Here is a 20,955-nt window from a genome sequence, read left to right as displayed (position 1 = left end):
CATACAACACACTCACTCTGCACTGGCCACTCTAGCAGGTACTTCATTGCTTTATTTTTAAGGATTTTTTTTTTAACATGGACCATTTTTAAAGTCTTTATGAATCCGTTACAATATTGTTTCTGTTTTATGCTTTGGGTTTTTTTTTGGCCATGAGGCAGGTAGGATCTTAACTCACTGACCAGGGATGGAACCCACATGTCCTGTACTGGAAGCCAAGAGTCTTTACCACTGAACCACCAGAGAAGTCTCGCAGGCACTTTTTTTAGAGTTAAGACCAAACTGCTCTCGACCCCCGTGAGCCACCCTTTCCTGGCTGTGTAAACCTGGGGGAAGGTCTTCACCTGGGCTTCAGTGCCTCAGCTTCCCTGTCTATGAAATGGGAGCAAGGACAGTGCTTCCTCCCATAGTGTGTGCCTTAGAACAGTTATGGGGATTTAAAGAGCTAACATCAAAGGTGCTTACATCTGAGTCAGGCACCTAGAAAGCATTCCGTGACTACCTGGCAAACAAAATACTTTTTAAAAAAATCAAACAAAACATCTCCTGTGTTCTTACGGTGAGTGTCACTCATCACACTTCCCTGGCCTCCTCACCTGCCTCGTCTCCTCCCAGGGTCTTAAGGTTGGGCTGCCCCAAAGCCCAGGTACCGGTCCTCTCTTGGTTTCCTCAATGGATTTTCATCCCCTTGGTGATCACTTCCAGCTTCCCAGCTGTGGATCCCAGCCCTGTGCTGCTGACCCAGCTCCTTCCTGGACTCCAGGCTCAGGTACCGCACCCTCCTGTTCATCACCCCCACCCGCAGGTCTCACAGCCCCCAACCCCTCCCACCGCGCCACCCACAGCCCGCCTCTTCTCATGTGGGGCCAGTCAGTCTGTATAGTTCGGTCCCTCCCGGCTCCTTTTCCCGACACCCCACACTGAACCCATCGGGGGTCCTGCAGGTTCCACCTTCAGAAGTCAGGTGGAACCAGGACCCCAGCCCTTTCGCCACCTGGCTGCCATCCTCCTGCTTTGTCTGCTGACCGGCTGCACTGCCCCCCACCCCATTCCCTACCATACTGCTCATCCTCACTGTCCCTCCCCACAGCGGCCCGTGGGATGCTCTTACAAAGTGAAGCACACCCACAGCAGCACCAAACTTCCCATGCTGCTTCCATTTCACCTGGAGAAGAGCCCATGTCCTGACAGTGGCCCGCCTGACCCCACATGACCCAGGACCCCAGACCCTCCCTCACCTCCTGTGTCCCACACTGCACTCCCCTCCAGCCACGTGGGCCATGACCACACTGCCTTCAGATCTTTGTCTTTAGCCCCCTTTGCCTGGAATGTCCTTCAGCTTAGCTAATCCCTTTACCTCCTGCAAACCTTTATTCAAATACCACGTTTTTCATTGTTGCCTTCTATGACTATTCAGTCGAGAATTATAACCCTGCTCCCCGCTCCCCTGGCCTGAGCCCCACTGTTTCTTTTTTTTTTTTTAATTATTATTATTTTTTACTGCACTGGGTCTTTGCTACTTGCATGGGCCTTCTCTAGTTGCGGTGACTGGGAGCTATTCTCTAGTTCCAGTGTACGGGCTTCGCAATGCAGGGTCATCTCTTGTTGTGGAGCACAGGCTTCAGGGCATTCAGACTTCAGCAGTCGTGGCACGTGGCCTCAGTAGTTGTGGCTCCCAGGCTCTGGAGCACAGGCTTAACAGTTGTGGCACATGGGCTTCACTGCTCTGTGGCATGTGGGCTCTTCCTGGATCAGGGATCCAACCTGTGTCTCCTTCGTTAACAGACTCTTTACCACTGAGCCACCACCACCAGGGAAGACCCTACTGTTTCTTACAGTCCAGCATCTTTCACCTTCTCACAGACTCTCATTGCCTCAACTACCAGATTGACTTTCACTGGAATAGAACCACCACAGGGTTGGGGATATTTCTGGATATTTTGCTCATTCTTGGATTCTAAAAGCCCAGAGCTCTGTCTGGCAAACAGCAGGAGCCCTGGGCATATTTTCTAAATGTGTGTGTGTTAGTCACTCAGTGGTGTCTGACTCTTTGTGACCCCATGGACTGTAGCCTACCAGACTCCTCTGTCCATGGGATTCTCTGGGCAAGAATACTAGAGTGGCTTGCCATTTCCCTCTCTGACTTTCTAAATGAATATCCACAAAATAGAATCTCTTAAGAGCTGGATGATTAACATAAAGTGAAAGTTGCTCAGTCACGTCCGACTCTTTGTGACCCCACGGACTATATATTCTATATAGTCCATAGAATTCTCCAGGCCAGAAGACTAGAGTGGGTAGCCATTCCCTTCTCCAGGGGATCTTCCCAACCCAGGGATTGAACCCAGGTCTCCTGCATTGTTGGCGGATCCTTTATCAGATGAGCCACCAGGGAAGCCCAAAGTGAAAGTCGCTCAGATGATTAACCTAAAGAGGTTGGTAAACTTGCAAAGTCAGAATCCTGACTCAGGCCCATGCCCTCCTACCACACTCTCTGCCCCTCCCCATGTTAAACTTGCACTCACCCCTCCCTCCGTTCCATGCACAGCTCTACAGTGAACCTACATCCCAGAGCTGCTGGAAGGTCAGAGCACAGCTAGCATTAACACGCACCTTTAGGAGGTCAGAGAGGAAGACAAATGCCAAGGATTAGCAAGGGCGGTTAATAAGTTTCCAAGAGGAAGCTCAGCTCACACAGCTGTTTCCTTAAATAGTAATTCTTCTGTGCTGGCCAAGTGACCAAACTGGACTCTCTGAGACTGCTGCACAATCCAGCGACCTGATGAAATACTGTCTCTCTCCTGTCCTAATGACCGAGCCTCAAGTTGTTGCTGTTGTTCAGTCACTAAGTTATGTCCAACTCCCACAGACTATAGGCCTGGAGAATTCCATGGACTATTCATGGGGTCACAAAGAGTTGGACAGGACTGAGCAACTTTCATTTCTTCTTCATAGCCCACCAGGCTCCTCTGTCCATGGGATTCTCCAGGCAAGAATACTGGAGGAGTGGGTTGCCATTTTCTCCCCCAGGGGATGTTCCCAGTCCAAGGATTGAATCCATATCTCCTGCATTGGCAGGTGAGTTCTTTACCACTGAGCCACCGGGGAAGCCCACCAAAGCCTCAAGACACCTCAGCAACATGGCATCCTATGAGAGAAGTTCAAGGTGACCCTCCAAGTGACCCTTTTTCCTCCTGGTAAAAGGAGGGACTTTGCTGGGAGACAGAGCTCTACTCACCAGGATGAAGACAGTGAAGAATATGACCACGATTGCTGCCGTGATGAACAACTTCTTCCGGGGGAACACTGAGGACGGAAGGAGAAACACCAGCGCGAAGCAGATGGCCCCCCGGAGCCCCCCGTAGGCAATGATGAACTGGTCCTTGAAGGTCAGGGGAATTGTCCGGAACCAGTTAATGACCTGAGTCAGGACGAAGACCCCTGAGAAGGCAAACAAAATCGAGGGGAATGGAATGCGTCAGGCCAGGACACGGGAACAGGAAGGTGAGTTTTCTGTTTCAGGGCAAAGAACAGTTAAGTCCCCAACACAGGAACTTTCAAGTGTCGAACTTTCAAAGGTGTGAACATCTGTTCCATGTCTAACCACATAAACGAGTTCACTTGTCCGGCTTACACTGTGACTTGTCAAGTTTGTGCATTCTCTACAAGTGGCGGGGGTTTTGTACTTTACTATATAGCACTCTACAGACTGGGCTTCCCAGGTGGCTCAGTGGTTAAAAAAAAAAATCTGCCTGCTAATGCAGGAGATGTGGTTTCAATCCCTGACTGGGAAGATCCCTTGGAGGAAGAAATGGCAACCCACTCCAGTATTCTTGCCTGGGAAATCCCATGGACAGAGAAGCCTGCCAGGCTACAGTCCATGCAGTCGCAAAGAGTCAGACACGACTGAGCGACTGAACAACAACTCTGTAGAGTACAGTTAGTGTAATATCTTCATTTTAAGCCCAGGATGTCATCTATGACGAGATAAAAAGAGCTACTACCTAGAAGTTTCAGGATCATTTTTGCAAGAGGGTACATAGAATTGAACACAGTAAGGAACCAGAACACGTGCAGTCAATGTCAGGCATGAGTGAAGTTGCAGCTCGCCCTTCGTCTCCTGTTGCTGACGATCTTTCAGCTCTACCATCTCTCACCTCCTCTCCCTCCTCCAGGAAGTAACTCTTCGTGCCTGTTCACTCGATGCGAGCCCCTGGATGCCAGCTGCTGTATTATCACCACCGTACTTTTCAAGGTAGAGTAAGATTAAAAATCTATTCTTTATTTTTTGTGTTAGTTTTTTATTAGTACTGTTTGTGTGCAAAGTATCATAAACCTATTATAGGAGAGTACTATATAGCCGATTGTGTTAGTTGGGTACCTAGGCTAACTTTGTCAAACTTACTAACAAATTGGACGTATGACCATGCTCTTTGAACCAAATTAGTTCATACACAGAACATCTACTGTATTTCAGAAGAAGCCCTTTCCTACCATCCTGGCTCACATCACTGGGTTCTGGGCCCTGTGTTGTTCCAAGACAGTGAGTGAGAACATGGAGTCAGAGACACCAAGAGAGGTTAATTCCACTTAAAGTAAAAGCCATAAAAATACTCCAGGAAGAAAAAAAATATGTCAGGATGCAGGAAAAGGAGGAGGAGGAGGACATGGAGAACAAGGAGGAAGAGGAGGAGCTGGAGGAAGGAGATAAGAAAGACAAGAACCTAAGATGAAGGGAAGTAACAAGAGCAACCACAAAGCAGAGGGAAAGAAGGAGGGACCAGTCCTCCAATGCCAGATTCCCAGGCCCATGGAGGAGACACGTGCTCATTACCCAGTGCCCTCCAGATCAGGCAGAAGGCCAGGGTGAAGCAGACAAAGGCCCAGTTCCACTCGTGGTTCTTCCCCACTGTGGACACGCCCATGAAGATGAAGATCAGGGTCTCGCTGACACTGCTTAGCATTTTCATGAAATACTTGATGGTCGTGTAGGATTTCTGAGACACGTTCTCTTCCACGTACTTATTCATGGTCATCGCACAAGCCGTGATTCTGCAAGAAAAGATTAGCTTCTGTTTAAACAGGATAATGGTCCCAATCAGAATATGAGTCAGCAGGTAGCTGACTAGGCTGGCTCTACCCTTCTGCCCACCACTACATCATTGATTGATTTTTATAAGTGACTATAATTTGCATCCTTGGAAACCCTACTGTTCCTGGAAGTCTTCATCAATATCCAAGGCTCCAACTTGGCTCTGCCCAGCTTTCTAGTCTCTGGATGTGGACATCAGTACATCAGCTAGTCTGCCAGCATCAAAAATAAAACAAGCTCCTAAAAAATTCAAAACCCATTATCTTCCTATAAAGCCAGTTCCATCTTCTTTTTTCCTCTAGAGCCCCAAATGCTGCACTATTGCCTAAAATCCTAAATTTGAAACTGTGGTCACACTGGACTTCTCCCTGCACATCCTGAGTGCCCCTCACCATTTGTCTGCTCACCAGTCATCTTCTGTCCCTCATCCTGAATCTCCTGGACCTACTCATTCACTGTGACTCTAATGCCTTACTTCTGGTTCTCATTTCTATTGGGTTAGCCCAAAACTTTGTTCAAGTTTTTCCATTAACATCTCATGGAAAAAATCTGAAAGAACTTTTGGACCAACCCAATGCTTATCTACTATATTCACTTCTGGGAAATTCAAAATGTATTCATAGGCTCTGAAAATTCCAAAAGGAAGGAAACTGTTTTGCTTGTTTTCCCCACATTTCCAAAACTCTGGGCCCACAGAGCTCTTTATGCTCCTTCCTCTTGACCTCTGTGTTCTTAACTTTCTATTCCATATTGGAGTATAGTTAATGAACATTGTGGTGTGCGTTTCAGGTGTACAGCAAGGTGATTCAGTTATACATATATGTGTATTTATTCTTTTTCAAATTCTCTTCCCATTTAGGTTGTTACATAATATTGCGCAGAGTTCCCTGTGTTATACAGTAGGTCCTTGTTGGTTGTACAGAATTTTTTAAAGTTTTTTATTGGAGTAAATAAAACATAAAGATGGCCAAGAGGCACATGAAAAGATGCTCAACATTACTACTTACTAGAGAAATGCAAATCTAAACTACAATCAAGTTATCATCTCACATCAATCAGAATGGATATCATCCAAAAATTTACAAACAATAAATGCTGGAGAGGGTGTGGACAAAAACAAACACTCCCACCCTGTCACTGGGAAGTAAATCGGCACAGCCACTATGGACAACAGTAAGGAGGTGCCTCAAAAAACTAACAATAGAGTGGCCGTATGATCCAGCAATCCTACTCCCAGGCATATATCGAGAGAAAACCACATGTCAAAAAGATACACCTGAGTGTTCACTGCAGCACTCTTTACAACAGCCAAGATGTGGAAGCAACCTAAGTATCCAATCACTTTTATTTTTACTAATAAGCCATCAGCTACAGAATTGAAGAACCCACCAGTGCCTCAGCGGTAAAGAGTACACCTGGCAATGAAGAAGATGTGGAGTTCCATCTCTAGGTCGGAAAGATTCTCTGGAGAAGGGAATGGCAACCCGCTCCAGTATTCTGCCCGGGAAATCCCATAGACAGAGGACAACGGCAGACGACGGTCCATAGGCTTGCAAAGAGTAGGACACGAATTAGAGACTAAATAACAATGGAGTATTGAAGCTCCTACTTGTCTCATACTAACCCTATTTCCCTCAGTACCACTTGGATTTGGATTTTTTCTTTATCATTCAAGAAGTGAGTTTTGAAAGGTTAACGAGAGTTTTTTTGTAAACATGTTATTTATTCCCCTCTAAGATCATCCTCACATTCATTCACTGGGAAAAATATAAACCACACAGGCGAAGAGTAATCTTTAGTTCATTCAGGGAGCGATTTAACAAAAATTTCTATGCAGAAATTATTGAAAACTACAGCTTTGCTGTAGGAATAAAAGAAATACATGAATTTTACATGAATGTTCACAGGATCATTTTCCATTGCTTTGTGTCCTTAACATGACACCGAGTGAGGCTTCTGTCTGCCAGACACCTCCCTGTAACTCTACGCTGCCTCCACCAGCACAGATACGATCCTCCAGGGTGAGAAACAGCCTCGGTAGGTTCCAGGGACCCAGAGCCCACGGCGCCCTTGTTTGGGAAACGTGGGCATCTTCATGATGTGGACGCACTGTTCAGGCTGGGGACGAGTGTTCCAAGGGTCACGTTCTAGTCTGTCATGTACAGGTCAATGCACACGACCTCTCAAACAAAGGCCAGGAGGTATTGCACTGCAAAGAGGGATCTTTTTTTGCCACAGGGTGCACTAAGCCAGTCAAACCACCTCCCCTTCAATAACACCCTATGTACACAAAACTACAAATGAGCGTTGTTGTTCAGTTGCTCAGTCGTATCTGACTCTCTGCAACCCCATGGACTGCAGCACTAGTTTCCCTCTAATTAGGGAGGCACACACATGACATACCTAGACAGTGTAATAAAAAGCAGAGACAAAGATCCCTACAGTCAAAGCTATGGTTTTCCCAGTACTCATGTACAGATGTGAGAGTTGGACCACAAAGAAGGCTGAGCACAGAAGAATTGATGCTTTTGAACTGTGGTGCTGGAGTAAACTCTTGAGAGTCCCTTGGACAGCAGAGATCAAACCAATCAATCATAAAGGAAATCAACCCTGAGTACTCATTGGAAGGACTGATACGGAAGCTGAAGCGCCAATTCTTTAGCCACCTGATGCAGAAAGCCAAATCATCGGTAAAGACCCCGATGCTGGGCAAGATTGAAGGCAGAAGGAGAAGGCAGCAACAGAGGATGAGATGTTTTGATAGCATCACTGACTCAATGGACATGAGTTTGAGCCAACTCTGGGAGACAGTGAAGAACAGGGAAGCCTAGTGTGCTGCAGTCCATGGGGTCGCAGAGTCAGACATGACTTAGTGACTGAACAACGACGACACGTGACACTCTTATACTGAATATGTGATGCTTAAGAGCCTATTCTATAGGCTGAAGGGGAAAATACGAGATTATATCTTCAACCATATAATTAAAGTTTATCTCCACAACCCAACTGGAAGCTTCGTGGGGGAAACAGTGTCATCAATGCTTATCACCGTGCCTGGAACCTCGTTAATGTATTCTCAGCCAATGACAACATGGATCCAAGGATGCCTTATTCATGGGAATGGTGGAGTATCATCAACAGATCTGTATTTCAGAAAGAAATCATAAGTACACATGCAGGACAGATCTGGATGGGCACGACCTAAAGACTAGAGTCACCTTCTTTCCCACAATGGTTGTTGGTTTTCAAAATCTACTGCAGCACTTGGTCCATATAATCTCCCCAAACAGGTCCACCTTTGAACAGGTCTTAGGTTCTATTCCATGGGACTACATGGAGGGAAGGTACGTATAGAATTCACCAGTGCCCTCTGCTTTGTTAAACCCATATTAGGGTTTAACATATTATCACCAATTTAGAGATGGAGAAGCTAAAGCACAATAATTAGTGGTTTTTGGATTCACCAGCAGTTGAGATTTTTTTTCTTCATCACTGTCCCACTCTCAATGCAGTATAGAAAAATTTCAGGCCAGCTAATACTGTCTCAACAATCATCAGGGAGAAAACAGACTTTCTATTTTGATAATCTGTCATTGGACTATTTTCTGACTAGAAAACTCCAGCCAACACTTTTTTCCTTACTGTACTCCATGCCTCCACCCTGGATGGTCAATGAAACAATGTTCGCTTCCTTTCCACCAGCACGCAGGCTGTCCAAGCCGGGGTTGGCCTTCTTCCTCCACCGTGGCTCCCTGCACGCAGTGCTACCACGCGTATGCTCACCTGCTGCTGGCTGAAAGTGAAAGTGTTAGCCACGCAGGCGTGTCCAACTCTTTATGGCCCCATGGACTGTAGCCCGGCAGGCTCCTCTGTCCATGGAATTTCCCAGGCAAGAATATTGGACTGGATTGCCATTTCCTTCTCCAGGGGATCTCCCCAACCCAGGGATCAACCCAGACCTTCTGCCTTGCAGGTGGATTCTTTCATCTGAGCCACCAGGAAGCTGCTGGCTGAGTCTAGCTTAATGGAGACCCAGAATCCTTCACTAGGCAGCTGGCAACTGTACAACCAAAGAGAAAGGCATCCATACAGACAGTGGGCGGAGAAGGCAGACTTCTGGTTGTGAAGATAAAATACGTACACACCTTGTCTGTGTTTACCTACATACTGTGTAGCCATGACTCAGTTCATTCACTTTATGAATACAAGCGCTTTTATGTTTTTCAAGAGTGATCAATTCTCTCATTTCAATTGCAACATTGGGAGACCTGTTTAGAATTGAACTGTTTAGAATTAGAATTGAACGGATAGAAAGGATGTTGCAAAAGTCTTTGGTGTCCATGCCATGCCTGTGTGTGATCTTAAAATGTATGGATTCAGTTCCAGGAAAAGACAGCCCAAACAACAGCTGCATATTCTCCATAAAGTCTTCATCAAACATAAAAGCCTGCTCCACTAATCAGAGCCGAGCATTAGCAAAAACGAAGGACAATTAACAAGCTTTCTCTGCACTGATTAAAGCCAGGTCTGCGGTGACTCAGGGTACACTGCATGTTCTCAGAATAAAGTACTCACTCATGTGAGGTAAATTAATTATTCCAGGGCACGGATTACTATATAACGGATCGCCTCTTCCAGTAAACCTGACAACCCAGAGAGAGTGAGTTTGACACATGAGAAAATGGAAAAAAAAAAAAGTTTTGCAAAGAAATATCCAACCACAAAAACTGAACCACCTTTCTTAAAATTTCCAAAATGAAATAAATTCCAGCAACTATAGATGCTTGGTTATTCATGAAGTCTTGTCCATTTCATGGATTTTCCACATCTTTTGTATTTTTCTCCTTTGGATGTGTTCAATTCAACTATTATTTATAGTTCATTTTCTGGCTCCTAAAGTTTGGTCCCTGGGTCGAGAAGATCTCCTGGAGGAGGAAATGGCAACCTGCTCCAGTATTCTTGCCTGGAAAATCCCACGGACAGAGGAGCCTGGCAGGCCACGGTCCATAGGCTCGCAGAGAGTCAGAGACGATTGCAGCGACTTAACACACACAAAGCCATCATGATTTTGTGCAAAAACACATAAGAGGCCACAGCTCATTGTCAAAAGTATGATATTAAATACAAGGCATCAAGGGACCCACAGTGTCCACGGACTCTAGTTGAGGACTGCTGATGTAGGCATGAGTGACAGGAAGACTGGACCAAGATCACAATGATGGAATTCAAGTTTTCCAGCTGGAGAACACCTGGTGGACATTGGGAGAGGGTTGTAGACAGGTGTGAGAATCAGCTGCTATGTGACAACCCTGCACCAGTGAATAGGCAGAGTGTTCCCAGGATTTAACCTGGAAGCACTGAGACCCTCATGGGAGGCTGCCACCTTCTGGAAGTCTTCCTGCTCATCACAGTAGTAGCCGAGAAGTATTTCTAAAAGTGTAGTTTGTAGACCACATGATTCTGAGTAGTCCTTGGAAAAATGCAAATACTAAGACCTCCATCTGAGACGTATAGACTCGGAATCTCTGGTGGGGCCCAGGGATTCTGTATCCATAGCAACCTTCTCAGGTGATTCCAAAATACATCAAAGTTTGAAGAAACCAAGGGAGCCCAGGAAGAAGGTTCAGATGAGGAAGAATGAAAGAGAAAAAGAGCTGACACTTGAATCCTGTTATTTAAAGATCTATTGGAGAGTGAAAACAAGGGCTAACATGAGATGTGAGGACTGCTGTGGATTTAATTACGCTTTGCCACCTGTTTTCCCTTCCCTTCTCACAATATTCATTATCTGCATCTGGGTGTACATTCCCACCTTCTCTTGCCTAGACTAGTATGCAGGCACCTTTGCTCTGCTGCTGGACACACACTCCCACGCTCCTGCCTGGACAGACTCCTTGTCTCTAGGCATCCAGCAAGCCTGCAGCCCTGCCTTCCAGCTGCCACCGCAGTTGTTGTTGTTCAGTCGTCAGGCTCCCCTGTCCTTCACTATCTCCTGGAGTTTGCTCAAATTCATGTCCATTGAGTCAGTGATGCTATCTAACCATCTTACCCTCTGCAGCCCCCTTCTCCTCCTGCCCTCAGTCTTTCCCAGCTTCAGGGTCTTTTCCAATGAGTTGGCTCTTCACATCAGGTGGCCAATGTACTGGAGCTTCAGCTTCAGCATCAGTCCTTCCAATGAGTATTCAGGTTTGATTTCCTTTAGGATTGATTGGTTTGATCTCCTTGCAATCCAGGGGACTCTCAAGAGTTTTTTCCAGCACCACAATTTGAAAACATCAGTTCTTCTTCAGTGCTCAGCCTTCTTTATGTTCCATCTCTCACATCCATACATGACTACTGGAAAAGCCACAGCTTTGATTTTACGCAGAGGACTATTCAAACATTATCAGTCCTGAGGGATGGTGTAAAAGGGTTTAGAAGCTCTCCAATCATGGATCCACTAGAGAGCAAAATCAGAGCGAGTCACCTCCCTGCTTACAGTTTCCAAAGGCTCCCGAGTGTCTACAGAACAACATAGGCCAAGACTAGGCATCTGCTGGGGGTGGGGAAAGAACAGAGTGGGAGTTTGGGATTAGCAGATGCAAGATTTTATATATAGGATGGATAAACAGCCAGGTCCTATTGTATATGATTAAGCTGGACTACTAAATAGCTTAGATATGGAAGCAACCTAAGTGTCCATCAACAGAGGAATGGATAAATAAGCTGTTGTCCATATATATAATGGAATACTGCTCAGCCACAAAAAAGAATGAACTAATGCCATCTGCAGAAACATGGATGGATCTAGAGATGATCATACGAAGAGTTTGGGATTACCAGATGCAAACTATCATATATAGAATGGATAAATAACAAGGTCTGACTGAGCACAGGGAACTATATTCAATATCCTGTAGTAAACCATAATGGAAAAGAATCTGAAAAGAAATATATATATATAACTGAAATATGCATATATGTATAACTGAGTCACTTCATTGTACAGCAGAAACTAACACAGCATTGCAAATCAACTGCCCTTCAAGAAAAAGGAAAAGTAGGCATGTACCTCTCTTACAACCCTAGACTCAGTTCTTACGTGTAGGTGGTCACTTCACCTGGGGGCCTTCTCTCTCTCCCCAGAATGCCCTTCTCTTCATCACTGAGGCTTCAACTTGGCACCACCAGCCCCACCCCCACTGTATTATTTATATGTTTTATTATCAAGGATCGACTTTCCCTTAATGACGTATAATCGACACAGGTGGAGACGGCCATCTCTCCCAGTGAGTTTACTCTCACTGCTTGCTTCTGCTGCTGCTGCTGCTAAGTCGCTTCAGTCGTGTCCGACCCTGTGCGACCCCATAGATGGCAGCCCCAGGCAGAAGAAATTGTGAAGGAAGGACTGTGATTGGCCCAGGGATTTGGAGAACTGTGATTGTATCAGCCTGTGTCTCATGACCATCCCGTCAGCTGGTCATGAGACACAGGCTGATACAATCACAGTTCTCCAAATCCCTGGGCCAATCACAGTCCTTCCTTCACAATTTCTTCTGCCTGGGGCTGGCAGGGTAGATCTCTGTTGATAGGGACGAGGTTTTAGAGACAGAAAGCCCAATGTATCTGTGACCTTTGTTTGATGAGAAGGTAGTCATCACACGGAGAAAGACAAAACTGAAAGAGAAAGAAGGTCCAGGTGGCCAGGTGACCTGGAGTCCTGTTACCATCACACGAAGGCCAGACCTACAAGAATTTATTTATATGAGCCAATACATTCCCCCTTTATGGTGGAATCTGGTTTGATTTGGAGTTTGCCTGATAGCTCAAAAGGTAAAAAATCTCTCTGCATGTGCGAGAGACCCAGGTTGAATCCCTGGGTCAGGGAAGATCCCCTGGAGTAGGGAACGACAACCCACTCCAGTATTCTTGCCTGGAGAATTTCATGGACAGAGGAGCCTGGTGGGCTACAGTCCATAGGGTCGCAAAGAGTCAGACAAGACTTAGTAACTAACACTTTCACTTTACTAACCCAGAGCCTCCTTCTATTGTTTCAGCTGGGCTTCTGCTTACAGAGTTTCTTTGATGGCTCAGCAGTAAAGAATCTGCCTGCCAATGCAGGAGACACAGGTTTGATCCCTGGGTCGGGAAGATCCGTGGAGGAGAAAATGGCAACCCACTCCAGTATTCTTGCCTGGGAAATCCCATGAATAAAGGAGCCTGGTAGGCTGAGGTCCGTGGGCTTTCAAAGAGTCAGACATGACTTAGCAAGTAAACAACAACTGGTTTTGGAAGCTGGATCTGCACCCATAGCTGAATTCCCTGCTCTAACGCTCTCGTGAAAGGAATGAAAATGTGACTTTAATCATGTGTTCAAACCTGTCATAGTCAAAAGTGTGAAGTGAGTGGTCCCTGTACACTGCGTTTCACTATGAGTTTTCTGAAAACAGAAATGGGAATTATTTCTCAGCAATTATATCATATTTACATTTCTGACTATAACCTTGTTTTGCACCTTGGCCTACATAGACTTATAGCAAGTCTCAGACTCGAGAGTTTGAAAGAGGAAAATGCAACTTTAAATTGTAAGCTCTAGGGCTTCCCTCGTGGCTCAGTGGGAAAGAATTCACCTGCTAATGCGGGAGATGCGGATTTGATCTCTGATCAGGGAAGATCCCAAATGCCTCGGGGCAACTAAGCCCATGCACCACAACTACTGAGCATGTGCTCTAGAGCCTGGGAATCCCAGCCACTGAAGCCTGTGTGCCCTGGAGCCCGTGCTCTGCAACAAGAGAAGCCACCGCAACGAGAAGCTTGTGCACAACTAGAGAGGCGTTCCCGATCGCAGCACTAGAGAAAGCCCACGCAAGAAGACTCAGCACAGCCGGAAAAAAAAAAAAAATTTGTTAAGCTCTAGACCAAGAGCCATCCAGTGATGACTTGATCAACAAATCAAGTTATTTTCTAAAATTTCCATGAAGCATAGACCTGAAGCAATATAATCATTTTCAGGTAAAGACAAGACAAGAAACAGTTGGAAAAGCAAAGGGATGGCACAATCAGTATTATCCAGTTGTGTGAAAATTGTTAGGTCATTCAGTCATGTCCGACTGTTGGTGACACCATGGACTGCAGCACGCCAGGCTCCTCTGTCCTCTACTCTTTCACTATGGCAAACTTTCCTTTCACTATGCGAAAATATCCATCCAATAGATCTCAGGGAAAGAGTTCTTAATTCAACAAACTGTTACTGTTTCATGAAACTTAAATTTACCAGGAAAACACTAGATATTTTCCTGTCTAAGAATTCTAAACCCAGCCTAAAACTCTCTCGATTAGCTGCACTCACTGAGAAGAGCAGTGGCGGATTGGTCCTAAAGAATAACCAAAAAATTACCCACAGTCGGTCTTTTAGGTAAATGTCATTCTGAGAAGGTAATGAATGGGTTTTCACAAGCTGCTTAAATACAGCATTTACTGGATTGACTATAACATGGTACTGATTCTTCCTCAGAAATTTAACTTTTCTGTTTGTGTTTCATATAAACTAAAATTATTTTTCCTTCAGCACAACTAAAACACAAGATTCCAAAAACATCTTAGGAGACGGGGAGAGACTGAGTAGCTTTAAAAATCGATCCCTGATCATCCGCAACAATGGGGTACTTTATTTTACTTAGGTTTTTTTGTTTTGTTTTTGCCTCCACCAAAATCAAATCTTTTTTGAGTCTACCTGGAATAAGACTCCTTGAAAATGACCCACTTCAGAAGCCACCACAAACCTTGGATGAGAAAGGTCCCAAATTATATCGCTTTATTCATTTGGACTTAAATAGAAATCTGTAAAATATTGTTCACAAAAGAAAATGCTCTCTGGGAGCATTTATTACGGCAGCTATTTTAAATTTTTGTTTTCTGTTTTTTAACTACTACTATAAATACCCCATATACTATTTCTTGCATTCTTAACATACCTTAAAACACCTAATTACAAACTGTGTAATTGAACCACATAGGACTCATATAATTGAAATTTCACGGACTGCATTTCCCATACAGACCAAAATATATAGTTGCTATTGATCTTAGTCTGCAGATCAAACACAGACAAAAAGAGAGATTAAAATAGTGCTTGAAGGGTTGTTTTACCTCTAAGAAAATGGGGTGAGAAAATGTATTATTCTGAATATTACATATCGGATAAGTTTGCAATTTTAGTTCATAAAAAATATGACATCTCCAAACATAGGGAATCTGTTTTACAAGGATTTTGTTCATCCCTGTATTTTGTGTGTGTGTGTGTGGGTGTGTGTGTGTGCATGCTCAGTTGTGTCTGACTTTTTTGCAACCCCATGGACTATTGCCCCCCAGGCTCCTCTGTCCATGGAATTTTCCAGACTGGAGGTAGGAGGTAGGTTGCCTTACCCTCCTCCAGGGGATCTTTTCAACCCAGGGATCAAACCTGGGTCTCATTATGTCTTCTGCATTAGCAAGTATATTCTTTACCACTGGGCTACCTGGGAAGCCCATGCTTGTAGGAATGACAACTTTTCCTCAGAGAGAATCCCACCACTGAGCCAGATGTTGAAGGTCTTTATATCAAAACCCCTCCTCATACCGTTCACGGGGTTCTTGAGGCATGAATGCTAGGGTGGTCTGCCATTCTCTTCTCTAGTAGCGAAGGACGGGGTAGCCTGGTGTGCTGTAGTCCATGAGGTCGAAAGAGTCGGACATGACTGAGCGACTGAACAACAGCATAGCAAAACCCCTAAATGCAGGTTTGGGGCAGCAGTTTTCATTTTTTATGGTGGCTTAAATTTGACTTCTTAATAATCTCAAGCTGCCTCAGAAGACCCCTCCACTCTCCCTTCAGTGATCTTCCCCTTCCTTTCTGATCTCCCTGTTCTGAAATAAAGGTTCTTTATAAACCACACTGTTCCCATTGATGGAGAAATTGCACACCAGCTCTATTTTCCCCATTTTTTTCACACCCTCATTTTTTTTCTTTTACTTTATCAAAGGGAAGAAAACACATTTCAACAAATCTTTAAATATCCAAGTAGCAAAGCTAACACTGGTAATGTATATGTTCCAGTGCCATTCTCTCAAATCACCCCACCTCTCCTCCTCCCACTGAATCCAAAAGTCTGCCCTGTACCTCTGTGTCTCCTGTGCTGCAGATGGGGGGACACACGTATGCCTTGTCAAAGTCGCTTAGTTGTGTCTGACTCTTTGTGACCCCATGGACTATACAGTCCATGGAGTTCTCCAGGTCAGAATACTAGAGTGGGTAGCCGTTCCCTTCTCCAGGGGATCTTCCCAACCCAGGGATCAAACCCACGTCTCCCACATAGCAGGCAGATTCTTTACCAGCTGAGCCACCAAGGAAGCCCGTATATGCCTATGACTGACTCATACTGATGTATGGCCAAAACCATCACAGTATTGTAAAGTAATTATCTTCCATTTAAAATAAATAAATACATTTTAAAAAGAATATGTAATAAAATCTCTAAACGCAAAAAAAAAAAAAAAATAAATGAATGCTATGCAACAAAGCTAACAGAGATGGGATACAAGCAACATAAGTAATCTTCAATTTCCTAGTGGTCACTGTTAAAAACATAAAAATAAACCAGTGAAGGCAACTTTCATAATGTATTTATTTAATCCAACAGATCTAACACATTTTCATTTCAACATGCAAATGAGCAATATAAAAAGCATTAATGAGATACTCTACAGTCTCTTTCGACTAAATCTTAAAAATCTGGTGTATATTTTATACTTAGAGCCCACCTCAAGTTAGAATGACTACATTTTAAGTGCTCAAAAGCCACATTTGGCCGATGACCATAGTACTGGACAACACCCAAGGGAAAAAACAGTGACAGCCCACCAGTTTTCTTCCTCCTCCAAAAAAAGCCAAGCAAACGCTGGAGCTCGCCAGCTGGAATGAGTTCATTAAGTCTAAACCATCAAAACAAGTGAAAATAATTTCCCAAATCACTTACACTTTGCTGTTTCTGTTGCTCAGTTGCTAAGTCATGTCCAACTCTTTGCGACCCCATGGACGGTACCACCCCAGGCTCCTCTATCCCCCTGTCTCCAAGTGTTTGATCAAGTTCATGGCCACTGAATCAGCAATGCTATCTAACTATATCATCCTCTGATGCTCCCTTCTCCTTTTGCCATTTTTTAAAAACAAAAAACAGTATTTTGGGTGAATTTACACACTTTAGGAAAATAGAATATTATTTCACTCACATCTCGAATCTTAAAAAAAAAAAAAAAAAAAGAGCAAAGTCACAGAAACAGTGTCAGCTGGTGATTGCCAGAGGTTTGGAGAGGGTGCAAGGGGAAAGGGGAAAATGGATCACAGGCTACACATTTCCAGTTATAAGATAAGAACTTCTGGGATCTAAGGGGCCGTGTGGTGACTGGGCCATCCTGCACAGGATGGTACATTCGGGCAGTTAATGGTGCTGCATGGTGCACTTGGAAGTCCTCACGACACACACACAGGATGGGGAACTATGTGAGGCGATGAATGTGCCTCTTAATTTCATGGTGGTGACCATTCTGCAATACACACCTATTATCTAATCATCACATTTTATACCTTACATTTATACAGTGACGTGTGCCCTTCACATCTCAGGAAAGTTAGAAAAAAACAGGTTATAATTTAAAATTCCTCCCTGCATTTTCTAGTTTTGCCATGTAGGTGAGGGAAAATTATACAAAATAAAACAAAAGGTAGGTGAGTCACCATTAAAAAATAATAATGCAGTTTTGTTTGTTTCTTTTTCACTTTTTTTATTGAACAGGGTCAGAAAATTAGGGGAGATATGATTGGTTTCTCTATTATTTAACGAATTTCCTGCCTCATTCTACTGTCTTCCTCCCCTCCCCCACTCCTCCACTCCATTCAGTGATAGAGGTGGTAATAGAAGATTTTTTTTTAATTTATATTTTTAATTGAAGTTGATTTACAATGTTTCTGGTTATAGCAAACTGACTCAGTTATATACTTACATATGTATTCCTTTTTTAATCGGAGTATAGTCATCTAATCTATGACAAAGGGGCAAGAATACACAGTGGAACAGACAGCCTCTTCAATAAGTGGTGCTGGGAAAACTGAACAGTTACATGTAAAAGAATGAAATTAGAACACTCCCTTATACCATACACAAAAATAAACTCAAAATGGATTAAAGATCTAAATGTAAGACTGGATAATATAAAATTCTTAGAGGAAAAACAGGAAGAACACTCTCTGACATAGATCACTGCAAGATCTTTTTCTGACCCACCTCCTAGAGTAATGAAAATACAAACAAAAATAAACAAATTGGACCTAATTAAACTTAAAAGTTTTCACATAGCAAAGAAAACCATAAATGAGACAAAAAACCCTCAGAATGGGAGACTGCTAAGTCACTTCAGTCGTGTCCGACTCTGTGCGACCCCAGAGACTGCAGCCCACCTGACTCCGCCATCCCCGGGACTCTCCAGGCAAGAACACTAGAGTGGGTTGCCATTTCCTTCTCCAATGCGTGAAAGCAAAAAGTGAAAGTGAAGTCGCTCAGTCATGTCCGACTCCTATCGACCCCATAGATGGCAGCCCACCAGGCCCCTCCGACCATGGGATTTTCCAGGCAAGAGTATTGGAGTGGGGTGCCACTGCCTTCTCCGCAGAATGGGAGAAGACATTTGCAAATGAAGCAACTGACAAAGGGTCAATCTCCAAAATATACAAACAGCTCATGAAGCTCAATATCAAAAAAAAAAAAAAAAACCTAAGATTTTAACGAGGTCTGTTTGGATCAGTCTAGGATATAACTGAAGGTACCAAAAACATCCCCCAAAATAAAGCTTTTATTTGCCGAGACAACATAAGGTACAAAGACACAGTGAACAGAGCAGGAGACCCAGAGCCATAGATGGAAGCCTGTGTTATGGTCCCCTCTCTCCTTCCCTCAACTGTTCTTTGAGATTCAGTGGGTTCTTCATGATTCAATGGTTTCTTCGATTCAATGCATTGATGTAAACAGGATGCTCTGTCTTTGCGAATGCGTTTACAGTGTGGCAGGGATTCACCCAGCAAAACAAAACCTTGCTCACAGCCTCTTAATACTTCATCTCCCTCCCCACCTCCCCCATCAGAGGAATTCCCGTCACAAATGCCCCGTGCTGATCTTGGAAAAAGAGACACCTCATCTGCAGCAACTGCAGCCTTTAGACCCTGAGGCTCTTCCAAAAGCATGCTCATGAATACTCCAAGCATCAAAGTCTAAAGAATTTTCTCTTCAAGTTAAAACTGGGTTCTTACTCATTCTTACGACACAGCCCATGCCACGTGCACCAGGGCCTTCCCTGGGACTGCTCTTTGGGGCAGTGGTCATAGGGGTGAGGTATTTTGGGAAACTTCAAGATAAGCCTATATACCAGAGGCCATTGCTGGTTACATTTTGGATCTTTATAATCGCTGATATTCTGTAGAGCAAGTGTTTCTTTGTTCATCTGGACTTAATGATGTTAGAAATGAGAGTCTACCTTGCATATTTATCTATTTATTATTTTTTTCTGACTGCACTGGGTCTTTGTTGCTGCGTGGGCTTTTCTCTAGCTGTGATGAGCACGAGCTACTCTCTAGTAGCCGTGTGCAGGCCTCTTGTGACAGCTTCTTTCATTGTGGAGCTCCAGGCACACACAGCCTTCAGTAGTTGCGGCTCCCGGGCTCTAGAGCACAGGCTCAACAGTTGTGGTGCACGGGCTTAGCTGCACCATGGCTTGGGGGATCTTCCCAGACCAGGGATGGAACCTGTGTCTCCTGCATTGGCAGGCAGATTCTTTACCCTGAGCCATCAGAGAAGGCCCAGATAATTGTATCCTGAAGAGATGGTGGGCAAACCATCACCAAGAGGAACCAGGAGAGAAGCTGCAACATGGCAAGCAAAAGCACAGTTTCTTATTGTTTTCCAAGTTTTCAGTAGATGACAATCACCGTCTCGTACAAAGGAAAACAGGAAGGAAAGGGAACATGACCTTCACACCCCAGCAGTGACTGCCACAGTCCAGGGACATCAGCCCAACACTTGACTTCATCCCTGAGCCTATCACTCTGGAAATTCTTGTTAAAGTCTCATTTTAAAATGTCATGGAGAGGATTTCCCTGGTGGTCTAGTGGTTAAGAATCTGCCTTCCAGTGCAGGAGATGCAGGCTTGATCCTTTGTTGGGGAATTAAGATCCCACCTGCCATGGGCAACTAAGCTCCCACCGCAATGAAAATCCAGCACAGCCAAAAGCAAACAAACAAATGGCATGGAGAGGTGCTCATTTTTTACTTTTATTTTACTGGACACATCCTGGGTGGGCCTGATACCTGTAGATGCGGGGTCCAGGCCTCACCCTACAGCCAAGGATTTTGCCCACCAGGGCCTCAGTTTGCTCATTCCTAAGATTTGTTGTTGTTCAGTTGCAAGTCATGTCTGACTCTTTGCAACCACATGGATTGCAGCCCACCAGGGTTCCCTGCCCTTCACTATCTCCTGGAGTTTGTTCAAAACCATGTCCATTGAGTCAGTGATGCCACCCAACCATCTCATCCTCTGTCGTCCCCTTCTCCTCCTGACCTCAGTCTTTCCCAGCATCAGGGTCTTTTTCAGTGAGTGAACTCTTCTCATCAGGTTGCCATTTCAGCTTCAGCATCAGTCCTTCCAATGAATATTCAGGATATTCAATGAATATTCATAAGATGGAAGTGGCCATTAACATTTCCTACTTTATTTGCAATAATGCTGCTAAAATCACTGAAACAACAGATCAAAAATATTTTGTGTGTGCTGTGCTTAGTCGCTTAGTCATGTCTGACTCT

At 44.4% G+C, this 20,955-nt stretch overlaps 1 protein-coding gene across 1 annotated transcript in view; it reads right to left on the bottom strand.

Moving 5' to 3' along the window:
- SLC9A2 (solute carrier family 9 member A2) overlaps positions 1-20,955 on the bottom strand; it is a 91,286-nt gene that overhangs the window by 31,142 nt on the left and 39,189 nt on the right. Inside the window, exons 4-5 of the mRNA XM_019969840.2 lie at positions 4,835-5,052; positions 3,239-3,441 (exon numbers count right to left, since the gene is read on the bottom strand). Of these exons, the coding sequence (XP_019825399.2) occupies positions 3,239-3,441; positions 4,835-5,052 (421 nt within the window). The remainder of the gene's footprint in view (positions 1-3,238; positions 3,442-4,834; positions 5,053-20,955) is intronic.

This window comes from Bos indicus, chromosome 11 (assembly GCF_029378745.1).
Source record: "Bos indicus isolate NIAB-ARS_2022 breed Sahiwal x Tharparkar chromosome 11, NIAB-ARS_B.indTharparkar_mat_pri_1.0, whole genome shotgun sequence".
In the NCBI taxonomy this organism is placed as follows: Eukaryota; Metazoa; Chordata; class Mammalia; order Artiodactyla; family Bovidae; genus Bos; species Bos indicus.
The sequence above is the reverse complement of the archived record's forward strand: the minus strand, read 5'-3'. Positions and strand labels throughout refer to the sequence as shown.